At 43.6% G+C, this 25,642-nt stretch overlaps 1 protein-coding gene across 1 annotated transcript in view; it reads right to left on the minus strand.

The window, feature by feature from the left end:
- Window positions 1-25,642, minus strand: part of FOCAD (focadhesin) — a 1,210,644-nt gene that overhangs the window by 853,615 nt on the left and 331,387 nt on the right. The window contains exons 11-12 of the mRNA XM_078675948.1: window positions 6,550-6,602; window positions 5,654-5,705 (exon numbers count right to left, since the gene is read on the minus strand). Coding sequence (XP_078532074.1) covers window positions 5,654-5,705; window positions 6,550-6,602 — 105 coding nt within the window. The remainder of the gene's footprint in view (window positions 1-5,653; window positions 5,706-6,549; window positions 6,603-25,642) is intronic.

Consider the following 25,642-nt stretch of genomic DNA (forward strand, 5'->3'; position numbering starts at 1 on the left):
ACTAGCTGAGCTGTCTGAAGCCTGGTCTGCCGATGGCTGAGTCCCTGGGTGACCCTTTAAAGGCTCCGTTAAGTGTGCCGCGGTACCAGGAATCCTATGTTTTGGTCCGGACGACTCGTGGCCAGCATGGGCACTGCTGCTGTTATGCTAGGTAAGGTGGAGGATGCCCCCGGGACGCTTGAAATTAAATTGCTGTTAGAGACTGCGTTGGTATGATCCACTGTGGGAGATATACTCTGCTCGCTGACTGGAGTATGTATTAGTGCTGTGGTTAACTGTAGCGAATGAAGAGTTTGAACCGGTTGAAGGAGGGGACTGGAGACCTTTAAGTGCTGCATTGCTTGAGTAGACAGCTGCACCAAAATCTTTTAGAAAGTTACATTTTAGGCTGGGTTGAAGAGACCTTTAAGTTAGAGGAGGTTCCCCTTCTTAGTAGCGCGCTGACCGTTAAGTCGACCTCTGTTGAGTTGCGGGAAGTTTGGTCGAAGGATTGCGCTGTGAATGGGCCAGACTCACGCTTCTTTCCCTTTCTCCCTGCTGGCCTGGGCTGAACAGCTCCCCGAACACACCCTGATCTCATGTCTGGGGGTGACGGTGGGTAGGCTCCCGCAAGGGCACCCGAGAGTCGCAGGCAGCACCTGGTCTAACCAGGCCGCCTCCGCGATTCCGCAGAGGCTCTCACTTACTGCGGCCGCCTGGCTAAAGGGCGGCCGAGCTTGCACTGTCCTTTCACCAAGGAGCCAAGGTGGTCGGATTGGGCCGGGCCGAGCAGGTGAGCTAGCGGGCTGGTGGACTGGCGGGCTGGCGGGCATCGTAGTCAGAGGACAGAAGAACCAAGAGCCGGCTGCGCCTACCTGAGCTGTCCCCCAGCCTCCTTTTGACTTGGTGAAAGATGGATACGCCGAATGCCAGTGCTGGATGCCAAGGCTCAACAAGGCGGGCCACTCCTGCTCCTCGGCTCCTTAGCTCGGCAACTCAGCCTCGTCTCTCACAGTTTGCCTCTTGCCTCTCGCAGTTTGCCTCGCCTCCTGCTCTCTGCTGAATTCCGGAACTCAACAGAGGAATACTGAATGCTTCTTCCACACTGATAGGAAGGTGGCACTGAGATGGTGCTGTGCTGATGCGGAGGTGCTGGTGCTCAGATGGTGCTGAGCTGTGCTCAGGTAGTGCTGAGTGATGATGAGTTAGTGCTACACTGATGAAGAAGTGGTTCTTCATTTCTGCTGAGGTGGGGTTGCACTGGTGATGAGGTGGTGCTGCACTGGTGCGGAGGTGGTGCTGTGCTGAGATGGTGCTTTGCTGATGTTGAGGTGTGCAGCTTTGGTGCTGCACTGATGCCGAGTTGGTGCTGCATTGGTGGTGGTGCACGGATGAGGAGGTGGTGCTGTGCTGAGATGGTGCTGTGCGGATTCTGAGGTGGTGCTGCACTGATGCAGATCGATACTGAGTGTGTCAGTGTGGAGGTGGTGCTGAGGTGGTGCTGAGTAATGCTGAGGTGGTGCTGAGTGATGATGGACTGGTGATGTACTGATGCTGAGATGGCGCTGTGCTGATGCTAAGGTGGTGCTGAATGATGCTAAGGTGGTGCTGAATGATGCTGAGGTGGTGCTGATTGAGGAGACATGCTAAGGTGGTGGTGCTGCACTGGTGCTCAGGTGTTTTGGTGCTAAGTTGGTGCTGTGCTGAGGTGATGCTGAGGTGGTGCTGCGCTGATGCATGCTAAACATAACTTTTGCTGGTTTTAGGACTTTGGCCACTTTACCATTGCTGATCAGTTCTAAAGTGCAAGTGACTTATGTCTAAAGTATGAAGATAATTGGTTCCTCCATGATTGGCATATTTGATTTACTAGTATGTCCCCAGTACACTGCGCCATGTGTGCCCAGGGTCACTAAATCGAATGCTGCTAGTGGACCTGCAGCACTGATTGTGACACCCACATAAGTAGCCCTTCAAACCTGTGGCAGGCGTGCCACTACAGAGCCTGTTGCAGTTTTAAACTGCCATGTCGACCTGGCAAGGAAACCTACTTGCCAGGCCCAAACCTTCCCTTTTATTACATATAAGGCACCCCTAAGGGAGACCCTAGGTAGCCCCATGGGCACGGTGCAGTGTATTTGAAATGTAGGACATTCTTACTTTAACCATTCTGTTCCTCTGCCTGTCTCTGAATACACGTCTGGGTTGGATGACAGTTGGACATTTGTGAATTTACTCTAGGCAGACACACGCTAACGGAGCTGAGGTGTGCCCTGCATATCCTGATGACCCATTACCAGGCTGATAGGTCTTAGGTACGACTCCGTCGCTGACCCACGCACCATCGCGGTCTGCCCCAAACTTGGAGATTTGACTACGTCGAGCTTGCCATTGTAGCTTTAGTTGGAGACATAGTGTTTCTAAGCACTTAGGGCCAGATGTACGACCCAACAATTTGTGACTTGCAAATTGTGTCGCATGTGCGACTAGCAATTTGCCACGCATTTGTGACTCTCAATTTGCGACTCGAAAATTGGGATGCACAACAGTGTCACAGACACTGTTAGCGATTCCTAATGGGGTCGCAAATTGCATGCCTCATAATATTAATGAGGCAGGCATGATTTGTAACCCCATTAGGAATGGCTAGCACTCACAGAGATGGTGGCCTACTGGGGTCAGCAGACCACCATGTCTGTGACTGCTTTTTTAATTAAAGCATTTTTTTTTATGCAGCCCGTTTTCCTTAAAGAAAAACGGGATGCATTTAAAAAAGGAAAATACATCTTTTCAGTTTTATTTTTTTAAGGGCAAGCAGTGGTCCCTGGGACCACTGCCTGCTCTTAAAAAATATTTTCTCACATACTCACAAAGAGGAAGGCGTTTGCGGGAGGTTTACCACCTACTTGAAGTAGGTGGTACACTGCGAGTGTTTTGCGGCCGCAACAATAGTACATGACTTGGTGACTCGCTATTAGGAAGGGACAACCCTTCCTAATAGCGAGAGTCACAAATTATATTTTGCAAGTCAGTGACTCGTAAAATAGCATTTGTACACTACTTTACCCTTTTTGCGGTCGCAAATAGGAGGATCTCACGTTAGCGGCCACAAAAAAGGGTCTTACATCTGGCCCTATAAGTGCATTTAATCTTTGAAAATTCATCATTTGATACGTGTATGTTGCATATTTGTTGTTTTGGTCTTGCTTTGCTCAGATAAATATTGCCTATTTTTCTAAAACGGTGTGGAGTACTTTTGTGGTGTTTTCACAGTGAGTGTTACTGTGTGGGTGTACAAATATTTTACAAATTTTCTCTGAGGACAAGGCTGACTTCTCTTGCCAAGCTACCAAGGGGGTGAACACTGGTTATTCTGAGGGTGCAACTTACTTACCCTGAATAGAGTGAGGGTCCCTGCATGGACAGTGTGCAACCCACTGCCAACCAGAGACTTCATTTCTAACACAATGATATTGGTTTTATTTCACCAACGTTTGAAACCTAAAAGAAAGCACCTAAAGTTGAAAGCGCACAACTTTAAGCTGCTTTCATTTTCATAAAACAGAGCATTAACAACATGTTTACCTCTTTAAATCGTATCCAAATAATCACGCTGTCAAAAGCACAATGTAAATAGGTTAATCCTACTGTTGGTCATCTTCCTAAACTAAAATTCCGATAAGTAGGTATATTATTTAAGGTTTGGACATTTGGGCTAATGAAACCAAAAATGTGATAGGATGAAAAACATAGCGAACAAACCATTTGCTGTTTGCTCCAAATATCTAGGGGAGAAGAACAAGCACTTTTGATCCTCACTCTCTTTTCTGTTTAGTTTATAGGATGAAAAATAACATAGGTTTTGGCTGAAAAGCGCTTATGAAACCAAAGACAGTGGAAAACAAGATAAGGACATGATTTGCAGCCCTCAGATGAGCGTGTTCGGAAAGCTAAACAAGTCAAATCAAAAGAAAAAATATTGTGCCGAAACATAGATATATGGCCGATAGTGAAATGATCCATGTAACAGGGCCAGCCTCGAGGGCATAACTAAAACAGTAAAAAGAGGGACAAATATAAACTATTCACCAATGAAAACAAAGGAATTTCGAAAGGCACATGAAGGAACTAATGAAAACAGATGGGTGTGCTGAAACCCCATACAATAGATACAGCAAGTCTTCAGAGACAGCGCATGTGCTGCCTCTAGGTGAGTCCTAAAAAATTTCTAACTGGTAAGCATGTGGATAAAAGAAGGTCGAATGTGAATCTATGCAAGGTATCAATGGTAGAGAACTGTAGTTACAGTTAGTAACGTATTTCTTTTTCAGTACTGGATGTTTCAAAGATTCACATGTTGGAGTTACAACACCAGGCAGTACATCTATGTACATATTTGGAAAGGCAGCAGAAGGTGGACAAGTAGAGTCACCTTATTGAAAGAGGGTGTCGATTACTGGCTGTTTTACACATGGTGGTGAGGCAGAGCCTCCAAGATGCTGTCCTGCAGGCCTACATCAGCAGTAGCCCAGAGAGCAGGGTTGCGGCATTGCCCAAGTCAGCTGTCACTCTCCCTGTAGGTGGGTTTTCATTTTGATGACAAAATGTGATAGTCACTGCTATTCACCTTGCAGTGCCTTGCTTGGGAAGACTATGATCCCTGGGAGGAGCTCCAAAAGACAAAGTGTTGAGCATGTGTGAGAGATTCAGTCCAACCAATGTAAAACATGAGGGATCTGTAAACATTGGCGGTAAGGCTTTGACCTCTCTGTTGCGGTAAAAGGATTGTGCAACAAATATCTCACCTTTACTAGATTCTCTAATGTGAAAGTCAGAGACTATTTTAGGAATGAAATTTGGTTTGGTACGAAGATTCACTGTGTCTTTGTGGATTCAGAGGATGAGTTCCTTAATTTTGAATACCTGGGGCTCTTTGACCATACGGTCTGATGTGAACACAAGGAAAGTTTCTAATAGACATTTGAGATCCACCCGATATTTGAGTTTAAATTGATTTTAATGAGTTATGAAGATCTTAAATAATCCCTTGAGCTATTTCTTTACAAATCTCTGAGAAAAGGATAACCACATTCCAGGTGAAGGACTGAACTAATAGACTGATGCCAGATGAGCGGTTACAGGCTATTCGTCAAACTTTCCTTGGTGAAATTCAGTAGCTAAGTTAACATCTGATGTAGTTGTGCCGATACGGGAAGCAGAACTTTTTCCTTTTAGTACTGTCGGTTTTCATTGTAGACAACACGCTATGCTGAACTACAATCTCTCAATACACCTGAAGGATGTTCAGGTGTGTGAACTCAAGGAATTCAAGAGCTAAACATTTAGGGCCTGATTCAGATCTTGGCATACGGGTTACTCAATCACAACAGTGAAGGATATCCCATCCACCGAAATATAAATCCCATAGGATATAAATATAAATCCCATAGGATATAATGGGATTTATATTTTGGCGAACAGCATATCAGTCACCGTTGTGACAGAGTAACCCGTCCTCCGAGTTCTAAATCAGGCTCTTAGTCTGGGCTTATGACAGGTGAAGTAGGTCCTTTAAAAGGCATCTCTTTTCAATATCTACGGTTAAGGACTACTGGCATAACACTGGTATTTCCTTGTGAGTGCGAGGAGGAGCCCCGAGAACCCCTTTTTTTACCTGGAATGATCCGTGGGATCTGCTCTGCAGTGTTGCCTCATCGCCGGCGTGCCTGTGGGGAGAGACAGAGATTCAGGGTTAAACCGGGTGTGAACTGTGGAGGGTCACCAACATTAACAAAGAACAACTTCGGAACAGGTGGGCGGGGTCCACCGAGCCGTGACCCAATTAGGAGGGAATGAAGGAGGGGACAAAAATGCTGCGGGACGCGGAACCGAAAGAGGAGAAAGGCAGAGGAGGTCCACGAAGGAAAGGAAACCAATCGCCGGACATCGGAATATGGGGAGGAAGGAATCAGAGCCGAAGAAGACAACACCACCAGCCTCGATCAGTCCCAGAAGAAGTAGACCAAAGAGTGGTGGATGCTGCCGGAGTAGGCTGGATGGCCCGCCGCAACTCAGGAGAGTTGCGGCATAGTGTGTGAGTGATTCGAGGGAGTGAGAGGGATATAGTACAAGGTAGACTCGTGCTGTATGCGCATTCATAGCTACCTTTTTCTCTGCACCACTTATTTGGCTGCATATCTTGAGATAGAACCAGATGCTCAGTACTAGGAATGTAGAGAACAATTATGTTTGATTCATGGGGTGGAACTTGAGGTAGGAGCACTATTGTTTAATGTTTGACGTTCACTTGTGCAAGGCGCAACCGCTTGTGCAGTGAGGGACACGGTCACAGAAAATGAAGGGACTTATCGGAGGCCTTTCTGCAGCGAATCTATACTAATAAACGGGAGACTGAAATCACGGGAGCAGTAGAAAGAAACACCCTCCGTTCTCAGAGGAAGATTCAGGGTGGAGGCTCGGTCACACGTTGTCAACCCAGCACTGCTCAATATCACGGGTGAGGTGATGACTTAATGCAATACAGGAAAAAAATATGAACCTCATACTTACCACTCTTTCTTTTCCAAGGATCCTGGCAGCGTCATTCTGTCTGGAGGAGATTCCTAGAGGAAAGAAAGAACACCCAACATCAGCCATATCTTGGAGAAGAAGAAGGCACAGTACTGAAGTCCCAGAGATTTATCCGCATACATCTGTAAAATCAATAAAACTCAAAGTTCTGAATCCTATACAGCCTCCTATTCAGTTTATCCGTCGGTCCTTCTTACATTTCTGTTCTCGGTCATCGTGAAAAGATACAATTTTGGTTGACCCCCCAGTGAGCAAAGACCATGTCCAGCTTCCTTTTATCTGGCTCACACTTGAAACACTCTGTTGATCTGGTCAGAGTGCCAGCCCATCTATTTATGACTTCTGGCAGGTGTTTTGCAATCAGGGAAATGCAGCGGCTGACGGCCCATTTCCAGAGTAACTGTGCTTCCTGGATTGTAATTGGGAAACTTGTACCTCATGTTTGTTCACGTTAAACATCAAGGTCATGTTGTCTGTCCTTATGAGTACTGACGCCTTTATATAAAGAATGGATATGAGTGATTGACTCACCTAATGTAACATATTAGTTTAAATATAGATATACAGAGCTACTTATATAAGTATTGATACTATTTTTGAACACCACCATCTCAATGTGTTGTCAACCAGCCGTAATAAAACGTTAGACAAGGATACAGAAATAACGGCTAAGCAGAATAACTTTATATTTAGCAAAGATGTTTACTCAGAAAGCATGTTTCTGTAAATCTGTTCAGTCGTTTTTGAGAAATGAAGGTTCAATATTTATAGATATATTTAAAGTTGGTCCCGCTGGACTTCAGCAGCACTGCAAATATAAAAGAAAACTGTTCCAATTGACCAAGATGGCCTTTTTTCCTGTGAGCAGTCTTACTCAAACAGTAGTGAAACAGTCCTGCGGGAACTCGCATGGTGATTTGCTGACCACAAACTCAACAAAAAATTTTCAGGCGCCATTACAAGACTTGGAGACTTGGTTCCAGTGCATTGCAGATTAAAATAAAAATAAAATAAAGATAAGAAATAAGGCAGCAGGGTAGGAGTAGCCTTAACATCCTGAATCTTGTTGGGTGGGTGTCCCTGAGGGCTGCCCAGGGCCAAATTAAAGAACATCTTTTTAAAATGGTCAGGCCCTACGGCCAACTCCATTTGGCCTTGCATGGCACAGCTCCTAGCTTGAAGATAGGCATGCTTTCAGCATATAAATCCAAGCAGGACTAAATGCTGCAGAAGCAGGTAACAAATTACTGACATGATTAACAGACCTGCATCTGCTCTTCCTAACCAACACCTGGCTAAAAGACTTGTCCCAGCAAGTAACAGAATTAATTTTTCTTATGTCTGTGGTTACTCAGCAAGATCAGGATGGGAGAAATACCACAGTGTGGCTGGTGTGCAGCTTTTTAAACAATACAATGCAAGAATCAGTTCTACACATGCCAATTCATTTTAGTAGAAACAAAATCAGCAGACTCAATCCACACCAAATTCCAACTTCCCTGCCGTTCGTGGAAGCATTCAAGCTTTTGCAAAGAAGATTAATGAACGCCAAGAAAAACAGACATCTTGTTCTACTAGCGTATTTCTTTGGGATTTCTTTTACATTAGGGAGACCTGAATGATGTTTCAATCTCTTATTCTGCATCCTACTTTTCCCTTTAGTGACTTAACAAACTTGCTACTGCTGCCCAACATGAAAGAGCCTCTGTTCTGGCCTTCTAAACTGCAAGACACATTCTTAACTAAGATACCATTCCCGATGGACTGATCAGACCACTTCGTGATCAAGTGACAAGTGAGAAAATCCAAATAATGGGTCAGAGAATTCTAGCATCAAGCGTCTATTTGAACCTACTAAACAATGCCGGGAGTCACAATGCTAACCAACAGAAACACAGAGAATAAATCATATCATGGATGCGCTACAATTACAAAAAGCCAAGAAGTTGGCCTATGTTCACTATACATCTATACAAGGAACAGAATGCCTCAGCCACAGCAACACTGTATTGCTAACGTAAGTGGTATGTACTTGACTACGCTTCTCCCTTAGGCTCTACCCAATGGCTCATCACTGTATTTCTGTATTAATGTAGACTATGTGCCTTTTTTAGTTTGGTCAAAACCCACCTCCTTACTTGGACAAAATGTTATCTGCAAGTTGATAGGCCTTTGAATGTCGATTAGTTGTTTCCCTGTGCTCCATCTTGTAATTATGCTTTTCCAAAATAATGTAGCCTGTGTTTATTATGTTTTTCTGGGTTTCCTCTATTTAGCGATTTGTTACACTCTTGGGTCTTAACTGCTCACTATAAAACCACAAATAAATCAATAAAAGTCAGTGCTCAGGGACTTAGTAAAAATCCACTCAATTGATTTATTTATACAGAATTTTATAGAGGGCTAAATGTAGCCATCTGACCAATTCAGAACACTTATCACAGTTGGTAAGAAGTCCTCAAAATGAGTACGTCTTGAATCTATGGGGGTGATTGGTCAGCTCTTAACCTTAAGGATGGGATAAGGAGGGCAAATGGGTTCGCCTGTGATATGGGAGAGAGTAAGATCTTTATGTTGATTTCGTTAGCAGTTAGAGTCTGGAAAGAATCTGATCTGCATATTCCGATTCAATTCACCAAGGTAAATTACTGCATGTCGGCCCATTTGGAGAGTTGTATCTAAGCTTATTTGGCACATAATTGGATCTTGGAGGATGTCAAAAGTTTCTTTAATTCAACCCTATGCTTTTGGTTTGGAGCTACCCATTGTAGGGTGGGCACTCTATTAAGTGTAAGTACAGAATGGTAGTCTTTTGACATATGTGGGAGCTCTCTCAGTATTCATTTGATCTGGTTCACATTGAAGTTAGTTGGGTAAAAGCACCTAACATGTTTTTTATATGCCAAATGTGTTATTGGTCTCCCATGTAACATCTGACATGGACAACTTAAAGGTATTTTTCCATCTCATCCGGTGCATGAACTCCAGTAGTGACAAGATCCCTGGTAGCTATACCACTGTGACTATGGCTGGTCAACCATCCTCCAGTACTAAAGCCCCATGAGTGCCACATCAGTGATGACTTCATATTATCTATTAGCCAGGACCCTTTTAAAAATATGTTTGTATTTAATTGAACCTTGATGGCATTGGCGACATCACTCAGGGGAATTAAAAAATGTGTGATTGCTTCGGACTTCACAGTAAAATTATCTCTTTGCCTGAATCAACAACCTGCAGTAGCACTGGGGACAATCGTCTTTGAAACATCATGAACAGCTGCCATCATCATTTGAGGCTACTGCAGGGCCTGTCTAATCAACACACTGCTAGATGTCAAAGGTAGATTTAATGGTGCTTCCTTTCCCAAGAGTCCAACCAGGAGTTACACACTTTGTGACACCTGACTGGCTGACTGGCCTTATTAGGTTCTGCAATTACCTTAGACCCACATGCATCTAACTGTTTGTACTGGACCTTTTTAACTTTTCAAACTACCCAGTCTTCGATGCTCACCAGTACCACATCAGAGATGGTGGCAAATAACTACAGAGCAGTTTTACTTCCAGAAAGTAGCCGGGGGCAGGGCACCATGCCTGCAGTTTAGTCCACACTCCGTTTTCTAACCTTGAATATGCCACAGACAAAAGGACAGCAACTAATACCCAGATAATCACATACTTAATATGAATTAATGCCTCGAAGCTAACTAAACAATTGTGTGGGATCTGTGCAGCGTGCATTGGCTCTCCCTTCAGCTTCACTCCCAGAAGACAAACCTTGATCCAACAGGTGTTAGACTGCAGAATATCTAAGCCATACCAACAGGAATTGTGAGATACATCTGGTTCAAGACTGCGCTGAACATGGCTCCTCGCTATATAGGTAAGTGTTAGCCACTTACATGTAACGTGTAAACACATGTAACTCTCTATTACATTAACAGCAAACATTATGTCCAGTCCTTGACAACATCATGAAAATAATTTGTCTCTAAGCCATGTAGTTGTCTAATTGTTTGTAGCCAACGTAGGACATACATATCATCTGAACAACTTTATATAAGCCATGCAGAAGTTGTTAGCGTCATTTCGCCACATTCACATATATATAGAATGAAATCAAAGCAACCTAATGTACGATATGTAAAAACATAGCAGCCACCTGAAACGGACTATACTCCCCAACAAAACAAAACTAACAGCAATGTCCTTCAGCCCACGAAACCGTGTACACAGTGATCCACATAGATCCATTAGGAAGCTATCTAAAACAAGCACTGGCATAGCCAATAGGTCACGCCTTTGGGACCTGATAAGTATTTAGTTATGCAGACCAATATCCTTACTGCAACAACATTAACTGTTACATGGCTAAACACTTATAAGGTCCCAATGGCGCGACCTATTGGCTATGCCAATGCTTGTTTTTTGTGTGAGGAAGCTGAGGATAATTTTTTCAGTTAAGAAGCAGCACAGGTTCTTCTAAATACTGCTTAGAAAATGATGAAAACGTGCGAAGGTGTTCAACCCAGGTACCCATATTGCCTGCCATTGGGCTATGGTGTTTCTCTTGCAGGTATTGTCTGAAAAGGATACAGTCCTGCTGGCCAACATTATTAAGAAATTGGTGACATTTCAGATCATTCAAAGTCACAAATGAAACGCTGTATTTTGAGACAGGCAATTAGTGTTTTACCACGGAAGGTACACGGAACATCGGTCTCGGATGTCAGGAAGCATTTCCTCAAGCATTTTGACAAAAAATCAACTGCCCTTTTCATATTATTGGGCTTAGCTGCCACCTTCGATGTAGTGAGTCACAGCATATTACTGGACAATGAGGTGACAAAGTTTACAGCAGAGTGTATCTCTATATAGCCCATTGAATCTCCCAAGTAAAGTGTATTGAACATGGTGCCCTTTAACATGGTGCCCTGCTGTGTTCCGCAGAGCTCCACAATGTCCAATCTCTTCATCATCTATATTCACTGCTATCTCTAGTGGCTGGGATGGGTGTCTACCACATTTATGTGGGTGATACCCATTTGCCATAATGTCTGTCTCGGGTATTTTGGGCAAGGATTTGAAGACTCTCAACCTTGATGACTACAGACGTGATAATAGAAAAGCATGGGTTGAGTGACCGTTAATTAGCGCTTAATAGTCGGTACACTGAGCTCAAGCTACTGATCTCCAGGCACATACTGCTTATGTTTAGCGTGGTCCATGGCCAACTGTTCATCTGAGATAGTCCTGTCTCCCTAATGTCCGAAGTGAAGTTTATATGTAAATCCCATCTAAATGTAGTAGATTAATTAAACATTTTAATGACTAATTGTAGTTATTATATTCTGCTCAAGGCAATGCCTTTTCGTTGGGAGTTAGCTAGAATCATAATTTCATCTCGATCTGATTATATCTGCTTCTTAGTTATGGAGGGCCACTGCTGACAGTGTGTAGGTGCAAGAAAAAGCAAACTAGTGCCACATGAGTTGTTACAGGCTTAAGTGAATGGCATCATTTTACTCTAATTTTACATCGGCCTACAACTTAATATAGGGGACTTTTATTCCTTTGAGGGCTTTTAGTGGGACGGGTATGCTCAGACGTGAGTCCCATGCTCTCCATGCCACTGGTATCAAGCTTTTCTGGCTGATGAGGGCTGAATCCTAAAACCGGTCCAAGGATGCTTGTTTCCAGTACAGGGAGGACCTGGCTTGGAAGTTTGGGCTGGACTGTTCCCATGAGGCACAGGGTCAAGATTGATTTGCATATGGCTAGGCTCAAATTGGAATGGCACGGTGAGCAAAAAAACAATGGATTTAGGCCCAGATCTCTGTACTGGGGTGAATGTATGACATTGTTCTGCATTCTGTCCATGAACTGTTGTTTTTGCACTTTTAGAAAGGTGTCATTTTCAATCAATCATACCATTTGTATAGCGCACTACTCACCCGGAAGGGTCTCAAGGCGCTTGGGTAAGGGGTCTGCTATTGCTCGAACAGCCAGGTCTTGAGTTGTCTCCTGAAGGCGAGATGGTCCTGGGTCAGCCGAAGGTGGATGGGGAGGGAGTTCCATGTCTTGGCCGCCAGGTAGGAGAAGGATCTGCCTCCGGCGTTGGCTCTTCGGATGCGTGGTACGGCGGCGAGGGCGAGGCTAGTAGAACGTAGCTGACGGGTGGGCGTGTAGAAGGTAAGGCGGTTGTTGAGGTACTTGGGGCCCAGGTCGTGGAGAGACTTGTGTGCGTGGGTGAGGAGCCTGAACGTGATCCTCTTGCTGACGGGGAGCCAGTGCAGGTCCCTCAGGTGGCCGGAGATGTGGCTGCGTCGGGGGATGTCCAGGATGAGTCGGGCGGAGGCGTTCTGGATGCGTTGGAGTCTTTTCTGTAGCTTGGCTGTGGTTCTGGCGTAGAGGGTGTTTCCGTAGTCCAGTCGGCTGGTGACGAGTGCCTGGGTGACCGTCTTCCTGGTTTCGGTCGGGATCCAGCGGAAGATCTTGCGGAGCATGCGTAGGGTGTTGAAGCACGATGAGGAGACGGCGTTGACTTGTCTGGTCATCGAGAGGGAGGAGTCCAGGATGACGCCCAGCTTGCGTGCGTGGTCTGTTGGCTTGGGAGTGGTGCCCAGGGCGGGGAGCCACCAGAAGTCGTCCCAGGCGGAGGGCGATGATCCCAGGATGAGGACTTCCGTCTTGTCTGAGTTCAGTTTCAGGCGGCTGTTCTTCATCCATTCGGCGACGTCTTTCATCCCTTCGTGTAGGCTAGTTCTGGCGGTGTCGGGGTCTCTGGTGAGGAGGAGGATCAGCTGTGTGTCGTCGGCGTAGGAGATGATGTCGAGGTTGTGCTGGCGTGCGATGGCTGCGAGAGGTCTCATGTAGATGTTGAAGAGGGTGGGGCTGAGTGATGATCCTTGTGGGACGCCGCAGATGACTTCGGTGGCCTCGGATCGAAACGGGGGGAGGCGGACTCTCTGTGTTCTTCCGGCGAGGAACGAGGTGATCTGTGATGTATTCCTATAGGTTCTGAATCAATCCCCCTATTCCTGACCCTATTCTGGTTAAACAAACCAACAAGTTAACTAACAGTCAGCCCATGAGGCAGAAAACCCCCATGATGCAGATACCGTTATCTGACGCAGTCACACTACGGCACAGGAACGTGTTATCTGATTAGGTCATAACGCTTGCGATCTAATTAGACAAGCGATATTCCTCCAGCCCCTGATAAGGCATACGGAGTTCTCATAACAAATCAAACCTATGACAACCTGGGCAAAACCCTGCGGCCATTGTTTTGATTTCACCGAGAACTTCAGCAAAAGAATGTGCTAACGAGCAAGTCGTATGACATCCTTATTGACGTATCTATGTCCATCCTTACGTCAATCTCGGCACCTTAAAGGTATAAATATTACCGATATTGCCCTATGCAAACACACGCGGTGGTGACGAGACGGAGCAGCCATACTTGCCGAAGCCCAGAGCAGAGCAGACCCCGCTGGCACAGCCCCGCCTTCCTGACGCGCTGAGAACGAGACGCGCTGATTTCTCCTGCCGAGAGATCCAGCACCGGCGCTTCCGGGTAGCCCTCGCAGGCAGCCTGGAATATCGAGACCAGAGAGAGAGATACCATCCCTCATTCAACCTAGATTCCAGGTACAGAACTGAATAACCCCTCACAGAGAATTCTTTAGTTATTCACTTGGCAAAAACAAACTTAACTTAAACTGTAACTTTCTATTCCCGCCCACGTATTAGGCTTAGGTCAGGTACACGGGGTAGGCGTATTTAGAAACACCAGTTGAGTACGTTTAGTCAAATGTATATGTGTATGTAATATATTTTATTCATTTTAAAACATCTTATGGCTTAGAAACCATATCAATGTTTTTACAGTATTATTTTATACTTCTGCTTTTAATGTATGCACTTTACTTAGCTATAAGTATTGCAATAATATCGATCCATTTCTCTTGTATGAGAAAAGAGACTGATCAATAAATAACACCTTTTTATTGAACACGCCCGTCTCTTCCTTTTCTCTACAATCTGATGAGACTAAGAATGCACGTACTGACTGAGTAAAATAAATTGCCTTTTGTTCACACGACTCTCGAGATACACTCTTGATTAGGGGAGAGCAAAGTTGTCATGTTTTATGGTTGTCAGAAACTAAATCCCTTCTTGTCTAATCAGGGAAGTTAAGTCCTTCCTGAACATTCGAGAAAGTTTCTAGTGAACTCTGAGCTAGCTGGCAAAACCCAAAACTTTAAGTCTAGTATCGACAGTAGTAGACCTAGTTAACGTCTGGCCTAGGCCTTTACTGCTGTAGGTATTATTCCAATGCGCAGAGCCTATTGGGATGATAGGAACTACACTACATGGCGCCCAACGTGTTTGGAAAGGGCGATAAAACTAACGTAAGACATTTAGAGTAACTCAGTCGTGCTTTCTCACTCAGACCCCTTTTCCCATAATACTCCAAAGACGTCTGGAGTGGGTGAAAGGTTATATCCGCCAGACCTCGCAGGAGGGAACTCCTATGTATGGTTCTTGGTATAAGTCAACGTTGAAGGATACACTGTTCCAAAATATTGTGCATCTAATCTTTGTTTCCATAAGAAACCTGATCTGCAAACAAACAAAATAACCTTCTGGACTGTATAATGTCAGACAGTGAAGGAGAAAGAGAGGCAGTTAGATTAGCAACTGAACTCGCAGCAGCTGATGCTACCATGCAAGACGCAGACCCGGATATAATACTCATCCCGGTCATCAAAAGGAAATCTATAACCATAAAACTTATAGAAAACGGACTGACACCTAGAGGTGGCACAGTCATATTCGTAATTGAGGCACACGAATATCGGCAGACAGAGGTATACTATTCATGGATAAATTTTCCAGCAGCAAATCCTGTAACAAAGTACTTCCACTATTACAAAATAGAGGAACCTCCTGAAAATTACACTCCTTTCGAGGAGGTGGAAGTACCACTCAAATTTCAAGAGCATTTGCTCTTATTTGATGGTGCCCTAAAACATAATAATCACATCACCAGGCTCGGTCCTTTAGGTAGACCAGGAGCAACGTGGCCGGTCCTAGCCGGATACACACCACATCCAGACATCGACGGGATGTCTGCAGCTAACTTGCTAACACAGCTAAAACAATTAATAAAAATACATAGACAATTAGTCCAGTATGTGATGCGGACTTCAACAATTCAGCCAGCGATTAAACTCCCACAGCTGACCCCTCACCAGGGGAACACAAATAAAATTACACCACAGAACATCCAGTCCTGCCTAGGTAAAGTACCGGCTAAACGGGAACAAATACCATTCTGGCTAGCGCAGAAAATAACCCAAATAGAGGCGGTGTTTCCAGACACTACCCCGCTAGAAAAGCACAGGATTCTGACTATCTGTCTTCCAATGGGAATCGCACCACACATTGAGGACTGTGACACTTGGGGTACAGTCTTTGCTTCCATCTACACAAAAACGCACGGTGTTCCATCCATTTCGGTAATACCAGATGTGCTAAAACAAATTCAAGATGAATATGGTCCAGAACCCGCTTTAACTCTTGGTATGAAATTACTGAAAGACTTCAAGCAGGTCTCGGCTATATTATTAGCCAACATAAAAGGTGAAGCAGCAAACGTGGCGATCCGCCAGAGGTTAAAAGAGACAGATATAGCAGACCAACCAGCTGAAATTGCTAGAATCATAGAAAAATCCTATGAGGAACTAGGTAGAGATAGTTTAGGTGGAATAACAGTAAAACCGCAACTAATTGAAAGTCCTGAAAAAATATTTTTTAATAATAATTCTACATCACCAAAAAAGAACTGGGATGGAAACAAACAATCCAATCCTAAAGAAAGGAAATTCCAGTCCAGAGGAAGGTCTCCTAGGCGAAGAGAAAAATCTCCGAACCAAAGACACAGATCACCTCAGAGTGACCCCTCTGGGAAAAGATATAACCTTAGAAATAGGGATAATATAAAAAAGCCTGATAGATATCAAGACATTGATACACGTCCCTCTCAATCTTTTCAGACTTCCTCGCAGAAATCGGAAAGAAGAGGACGATCAGAACAAAGAGAAGAGCACGCCAAGTCCAAAGACAAGGAACCTGCTCAGCTAAAAAAGAAATTACAATTTCCAAAAAAGAAGGTAGCCAGCATTAAAATAGTTAACAATGCCGAGAATACTGAGGACACAACTGAAAAACGGAGAATGGGCTCAGACAATGCTAGACAGCGCAGCAGAAGTGAGCATAGCTCGCAAAGTCCTTATGAATCATCTGGAGACAGTGGACACGAATGAATATCTTCAAGTGGAAACTGCGGACACCAGAGTTAGCAAACCTCACAAAATATACGAAATAACATTGCGTATAGAGGGGGATAAGACTAGAAAAATAAGGGGACTATTTTGGGATAATCTCTCCAAGGGCTATGATATCCTTCTAGCTGAAAAAGACTGGCCACCAGAGTTTGTCAGGGAGTGCCCTCATGGCGAAGAAATAATTATGCCTGCCTTCTCAAATCAAATTCCTATTCATAAAAAATACACACTTGCTAGAAAGTGGGCAGTGGCTCTAGCTCCTGCTTTATATAAAAATCACGTGGGATGGGATGAGGACTCCCCTCCTCACAAAATCCAGTTAAAATCACAACCAACTGCACAAAGGCAGTACCCAATTAAGCAAGAAGCTAAAAAACAGGTAAATGAAATACTAGATCAGCTAGAATACCAGGGGGTGATTGAAACTTGCACCTCACAAATGAACAACCCTTTGTTTCCGGTCTCCAAACCAGACAATTCATACCGTCTAGTTTTGGATTACCGACACCTTAACACATGTTGCAAAACCTTTGCAGTGCAAAACTCACATAGTGCTGCACTAATGAATAACATAGTGCGCAAAAAATACAAAACAACATTAGACATCTCTAATGGATTCTTTTGTCAAAACATAGCACCAGAGAGCAGATATTTAACTGCATTCTCAATAAATGGCACTCAAAAACAATTCTGTCGGTTAGCCCAGGGGTACAAGAACAGCCCGGGGGTATTCTCAGCGAGAGTAACAGAATTACTACAACTATATGATGATGAAGCATTATCTTATGTCGATGACATATACTTAACAGATGATGACTTGGAGACTCACTTGAAAAGAGTGAACACCATAATACTTGGGTTCGCAGCAGAGGGTTACAAATTCAACTTTAAAACATCCAGAATTGCCCATCTGACAGTCCTGTTCTTAGGATATGAATTATCAAGTATAGCCTGGCTGACAATTTTCTAGAATATTGTGCCATACTCCAAGAACTAGAAGAATTAAAAAATCTAGAATATGAAAGAACATTCCCTCTGCCAATCGACATTCAGCCTTTACGACATTACGCCTGTGTAATTTATACAGACGGACATGCTCAACCCCCCGTTTGGGGAGAACAGGCATACAACCCCACATGTGGGATTACAAAAGAAGTGTGGCGCGGAGGTAAACTAAAACCTCTATTAACAAAAACACACTCAGTAGAAACTAATTCAGAACAACAAACTGAAATACTAGCATTGAAAATGGCGCTAGATAATGCGGATCGCGAATTCCCGACACTTATAGTGTCAGATTCCTATTACTGCGTCAAATCATATAACAAGGATTTGCAGACATGGATTCAAAACGGTTACAAAGATGACACAGATGCAACAATAAAGCAGAAAATGCTTTGGGAACAAATAGCTCTTTTACAAAAAGAGCTACCAAAGACTCACGTGACACACTCACTGAGTCATCAGCGTGATGGCGTTCACGTTGCAGGGAATTCATTGGCTGAGACAGCCACAGCGGCAGCCACTAAATCGGCTCCCGTAGTTCGAAAAAAGCGTACATTAAAATACATTGACGGTGAAACAGTACTAGCAGTGAAAACGTCATCAAAAGGCGACTGCTCAGCGTTACCGATCAACTATCCACTCAATTATACATACATAATCGATGCAAACTCCGTCCCTTTTGCTCGAATCCCTGGAGTGGGGGATAGGGTGATTCCAAACATTGACAGGAGAAACTTGTTAATCGCAGACGCACATATGGGCGAGGGTCTCAGACACCTCAAACTAAAAGATTCTCTGGAAGAATTACAATCACGGTACTGGTGGCCAGGCATGAGCCTGCGTCACACCATGTTTGTAAAAAACTGCCCAAACTGCAACAGAGATCACAGTGGGGAGAGAAACAGTTTAATACCTCGTCGGTTTACTCCAGAAAAGATCAAGAGTAAAAAAGAAGGCTTGCGATTAACATATACAGGCTAGTTTACACTTATAATGTAGATCACCAGCACTCGGCTGACGTCTGGACTGTTATACAAAGATTTGCGAGTCTAAATGGCATATACGCTAAGAGCATGTTACGTTTGACCATTGTTTTCACTCTAGCCCTCCAGCCTGATGGGAAACATGGCCAAATGAGCATAGCACAGCGGGAATCTTCTCACTTCCTTCCTGAGGGATACGGGATGGTGTAAAGAAAAAACCAAGGCATAAAGCAATCTATAACGGAAAGGATATTAGGTTCGGGAGCTGTGTGGGTCAAACATCTAATAAGTGTCCAACGTAGTCTAAATAACTTGCCAAGAAATTCTCTGAAGGGATTCAGTGCGTGCGAATTATTATTTGGAACTAGGATGTTGATCTCTGACATTGATAGTCAGACTTCAGTGGTGAAAGAAAAAAGCTTTGATATCAAAGACCGTTTGGCTATTTTGCAGGACTTAAACAAAACAAGAAAAGACCTGAGCAACATAAAATTGAAACAACAGCCAACAACCACTGAAGAACCACCACCTGTCCCAGCAAGACCTGTCTGGATTCCAAAAGTCGGGGATCTAGTCAGGGAAAAGATCGCGGTAAAGAAGGAATTTGGGCCTTCTTACAGAAAAGCAGTTCCTGTCTTGTCTGTCAACGGGACAAGATCAGTTGTACTACCGCCACTTGCTGGAAAAAAGGAGAACCGAGTTGTATCCATCGACCTGGTAAAACCACAACATGTGGCCGATAACAAACAGTAGGCCAAGTGGACTCCCAATAAGTAGCAGAACACCAAGGTTTGCTACCAGTACAGAGGTCCTAACGAAGAGGCTCATCACATTCGAAACGCCTACAGAAAAACAACAAGGACTATGCAACAATGCAATAGAACTCAGACCTCTGAAAACCCAAATAAAAACATTTAGCAGAGACACACCAATCTATAATGAAGTACCAAGTGAAAATGCAAGAAACAGAAATCCTGAACCAATTGGAACAATTGACAGAACTGCATCCGGCTACTTCATAAACTTCGATGATTCCTCTGAAGGCTTCAGTGAATCAAAGACACAGCCATCATCAAAAACCTTTAAAAATAAAGCTAAAGAACTTTTGAAACAACTGAAAGAAACATATCTGATTTCTCCATGGATTGAATTTTGGGTGGGTTTTGGTGCATTTATCCTCATACTTTGGCTCATCATGATACTAACTTTGGGACGCTTCATTGAGGGAAAATATGCAAAAATGGACACAGCAAGTCAGAAAATCAACTTGATCCTCAAACCACACACATCTTCACACATCGAGAAAAGAGAACTTTCTTCAGTCAACTTCACAGCCAATCCGATACCTGGTGGGGTAGCCTGGGACAACACTGACTATGAAATTTATGGTCCGGTCGAAATCCTGAAATATCCACACCAAATTAAGATCTCATTGAGTGACTTTGCAAAACCAAGCTCATTTGCTGATGATTGGGACTTCGAAAGCATTAATAATATGATGTCTGACTTAGTAATGTCTGCTAAATTTACCAAACATGATTATTTGCAGGGTTCTACAAATTATGATAGTATGTACTGTTATAACCACTATGGTAACCATTTTTTACATAGATCTGCACAACCTAGAAATGTTTTAAATTATAATCAATGGGAACATTGTGCAACCCATCCAAAAGGAAGCTCAAGGACCTTCTATGACAAATATTCATACTTTTTCAGGTTTTAACACAAGTAATGCTGAAGCATTCTATTTTAAATTGTCAAACAAGACAGGGACAAAGACCATGATAACCAACACAAAATTGATATATTCAGACTCATTCTTTGAAAAAATGAATACTTTTGGTTTTTGATTATTGGGACAAGAATGTTGAATTGAAAAGTGTTTGGGGTACAAAAGAATGGCAAGTACAGGGTATAGAATCTATGTTTAGAGCCTGCATGATCCCAGAACAAATGATATTTTTAAATGACACTGTTCAACAATCCACCTGTCTTGGCCTAGCCAAAATCAAAGACTTAAATAAACCGTCTATTCCAAAGCCAACAATGTTCAGCAATAGCTCTACAGATGAAGAGATAGACGTAAATTATGTATTAAACCAAAACAGAACACATCCTGATTGGAAACAGTGGTTGATCTGGCCCACAGATACTAATAACTGTCAAGACAGATTCCTGAACAAAACACAGGGGTTCAAAATGACCAGGCCAGACCCTAGATATCCCCAAAGACATCACCCAGGGATAATAACTACCTACAGTGTGGGCAAATTATGCCTTCAATGGCTACAAACTTCCACACTGGCAGAAATTAAACAACACCTAACTTTACTTACTGATGGTGCTGACTTGCGTGATTTCATTATGGGACCGCGCAAACAGCGTCAAAAACGTTTCATAGCAGCCTCTGTATATGCAGCATACAATGAGGCCTGGAAGGTTACTCAAATTGAAACAGCAGAGAGAATACGGGAAATTGACCGTATTACTTTGGAAAAATCACTTCCTGTAGTGGACAATGGGTTAATGACTCTGTCCTCCAGAATTTTTTCTTTGGACAGCATTGTGTCTTCAGCAATCGACATATTGTCGCAAGACTTACTGTTATTACAACACGGTCAGTCACAATTGCGCTCTATTGTACAGCTTGGCTGGACGTTACAAAATCTGCGTTCAGGCTATGTGCCTTGGCGTTTAATCAACACAACGTCACTATTCCAAATCTTTAACCTTACTGATAGACAAATCAGTATGGCACAAAAGGGTGCTGATTATACAATCTTGAGCATTGAAAAACTCGAAAGATTACCAGTGACAATGTCAGAACGACCTGTCAGTGAATGGATAATACATGGGATAATAAATATTCCAATCTCAACCTTCAGGTTTCAATACTGCCAAAAATATATACAGGCTGGCATGTACGAGAAATTGGGAAAGGGGTACATTAAAACAGCATGGAACCTGCCCTATTCACATGCATGTGTCAGTAATAAAGGACAGAAAGTGTTTCTTAGTGGCAATAATTGTGCGATGTCACTAAGCGGCACGCTTCTGTGTAACGGAATTAGTTTGCATGGAGCCTGTGAAGGGAATTCATACAACCTTTCATGTCACCAGCAAGGCGCACCTGCAACAGAGATAGAACCACTCTTTCAAAGACTCTACAATGGGAGTTACATTCTAATTGTAGATCGCAGATGTTGTAGTCTTATGCCCGGGACTCCTTATCTAGTAACTACGACTGCGAAGGTCAAGTGCTGTGGACGCTCATTGTTCCCCAGCTCCTTTCCAGACAGGGAGGCAAGGGCATGGCCCAATTTGAAAATTACTTCTATTCGAATAGATACTTTAAGCAGAATGAAAACAGTGCTTCTTCAGACGCCTACAAGGCTCACGTCATCAAAAGAAACGTATGATCTACAAGTCGCAAGGACGACTGCAGAGATACATTCATTGTTATCAACTAATTCCCCCATACATTTCGCAGAAATACTAAACAAAATCTTAAATATTTCTGATACCAATGGGGTCTCAAAGGTATTTAAGACAGTATTTTCGATGGCATTAACACCATTCAAAGCCATACTGGGTATTTTTCCAGATTTCGTCCATTCGGTTTTTGGCGGACTTCCCCTAATCTTGGGACTAATTGCAGGAATCCTATTCTTGGTCCTTATTTTTTGGTATGGCAACCCATGTCACAGACAAAACTCTTGCGACAAGGGAAGAAACAATCCTAGCCATTGGATACCGGGACCGGATATCAAAAATCCTGGGACTCTCCCGGCTTAGAGACCTGAACATGACTTGGTTTCTATCATTTCGACCAATGTGGCAAAGATGTGTTTTACCTGTATTAAGGTGTCTGCTATGCGGAGAAGAATGCATGTTAGACACCTGTCTGACGCTACAATCGGATGCGCCAATGGATGCAGAAACATTGTTGAGCCCGATCAAGGTTCATGCTTTGTGCTGCCCTCAAAGGCTACCAATCCTGATGACGGCATTGGTGGAAGCTTCACCACTACGATTGATGGGTAGTGAAGTTCAAGATGAAAGCAGCATCGATCAGGTACGACCTTCTGTCAGCAATGCAAATCAGAATGTCAATGGAAACAATCATGCGCACGAATGCATGATTACACCTATTTCCGAGTTAGTGGAACTTTCCCAGGAAGCTGTTGACAGTTTTTTCGAAAGCCTAAATGATATGATGTTCTCACCAGAGCAGAAATAGAGACTTTTGAACAAGCTCGCACACGGCGTTCCCTGAATTCGGCCTTCAACTTTAAAAATAAAGTCACATGAACAATTTTCCCTCCAGTTCACGGACAGCAATTTTTCAGCAGCCCCAAAATATTTTTTCATATTTTTCAGGACACTATCTTCTGCTTAAAGTAAGAACTATTCTTAAATAACTAAGGTTTCTAAATTTTAGATAGCTTATAGACATAGCTTATAGACATTAGCTGCCCGCTGGTATGTTCATAAATATTTTAAATATTTTATTCTGTGATGGAATGGTCTCGAACTTTTTTTCTGTATTAAGAGCCATTTCATGTGTATATTCTCATATACCAAATAAGCAATAATGTATACAAATGCGTGATTACCTTAGCATTATTATACAGCTTGAGTGCATACAATACATATGATTGCAACTTTTCCGTATATTTGAAAATTTCAAAATGCATTTATGTATTTTGGGGTGGTAAGGTATACACAATACTCTATAGTATGTTGTACTATATTTTACTATGCATAGATTAGTAAATATGACCATAGTTAGCGTGGAGTGGGTGTGATGTATTCCTATAGGTTCTGAATCGATCCCCTTATTCCTGACCCTATTCTGGTTAAACAAACCAACAAGTTAACTAACAGTCAGCCCATGAGGCAGAAAACCCCCATGATGCAGATACCGTTATCTGACGCAGTCACACTACGGCACAGGAACGTGTTATCTGATTAGGTCATAACGCTTGCGATCTAATTAGACAAGCGATATTCCTCCAGCCCCTGATAAGGCATACGGAGTTCTCATAACAAATCAAACCTATGACAACCTGGGCAAAACCCTGCGGCCATTGTTTTGATTTCACCGAGAACTTCAGCAAAAGAATGTGCTAACGAGCAAGTCGTATGACATCCTTATTGACGTATCTATGTCCATCCTTACGTCAATCTCGGCACCTTAAAGGTATAAATATTACCGATATTGCCCTATGCAAACACACGCGGTGGTGACGAGACGGAGCAGCCATACTTGCCGAAGCCCAGAGCAGAGCAGACCCCGCTGGCACAGCCCCGCCTTCCTGACGCGCTGAGAACGAGACGCGCTGATTTCTCCTGCCGAGAGATCCAGCACCGGCGCTTCCGGGTAGCCCTCGCAGGCAGCCTGGAATATCGAGACCAGAGAGAGAGATACCATCCCTCATTCAACCTAGATTCCAGGTACAGAACTGAATAACCCCTCACAGAGAATTCTTTAGTTATTCAGTTGGCAAAAACAAACTTAACTTAAACTGTAACTTTCTATTCCCGCCCACGTATTAGGCTTAGGTCAGGTACACGGGGTAGGCGTATTTAGAAACACCAGTTGAGTACGTTTAGTCAAATGTATATGTGTATGTAATATATTTTATTCATTTTAAAACATCTTATGGCTTAGAAACCATATCAATGTTTTTACAGTATTATTTTATACTTCTGCTTTTAATGTATGCACTTTACTTAGCTATAAGTATTGCAATAATATCGATCCATTTCTCTTGTATGAGAAAAGAGACTGATCAATAAATAACACCTTTTTATTGAACACGCCCGTCTCTTCCTTTTCTCTACAATCTGATGAGACTAAGAATGCACGTACTGACTGAGTAAAATAAATTGCCTTTTGTTCACACGACTCTCGAGATACACTCTTGATTAGGGGAGAGCAAAGTTGTCATGTTCTATGGTTGTCAGAAACTAAATCCCTTCTTGTCTAATCAGGAAAGTTAAGTCCTTCCTAAACATTCGAGAAAGTTTCTAGTGAACTCTGAGCTAGCTGGCAAAACCCAAAACTTTAAGTCTAGTATCGACAGTAGTAGACCTACTTAACGTCTGGCCTAGGCCTTTACTGCTGTAGGTATTATTCCAATGCGCAGAGCCTATTGGGATGATAGGAACTACACTACAGATCCACTCCAGCGCCTTCTCTTGGATACCGATGTTGCTTAGGCGTTGAACTAGGGTGCGGTGGCAGACAGTGTCGAACGCTGCAGAGAGGTCCAGGAGGATGAGGGCCGCTGTTTCCCCGTTGTCGAGCAGGGCTCGGATGTCGTCGGTGGCTGCGATGAGGGCGGTCTCAGTGCTGTGGTTGGCTCTGAAATGGACTGCGAGGGGTTGAGGGATCCGTTCGTCTCGAGGAAGGCGGCAAGCTGTCTGTTGACAGTCTTCTCGATGACTTTGGCAGGAAAAGGGAGGAGCGAGATGGGGCGGAAGTTCTTGAGGTCGGTGGGGTCCGCTGTTGGTTTCTTCAGTAGGGCGCTGAGCTCGGCATGCTTCCAGTTCTCCGGGAAGGTGGCGGTGTTGAAGGAGGTGTTGATGATGTTCCGGAGTTGGGGTGCGATGGTGGATTCGGCCTTGTTGAAGACGTGGTGGGGGCAGGGGTCAGTAGGAGATCCGGAGTGGATGGTGCTCATCGTGCGGGCTGTGTCCGGAGGTCACTGTGGTCCAG

Source organism: Lissotriton helveticus, chromosome 2_1, assembly GCF_964261635.1.
Source record: "Lissotriton helveticus chromosome 2_1, aLisHel1.1, whole genome shotgun sequence".
Lineage (NCBI taxonomy): Eukaryota > Metazoa > Chordata > Amphibia > Caudata > Salamandridae > Lissotriton > Lissotriton helveticus.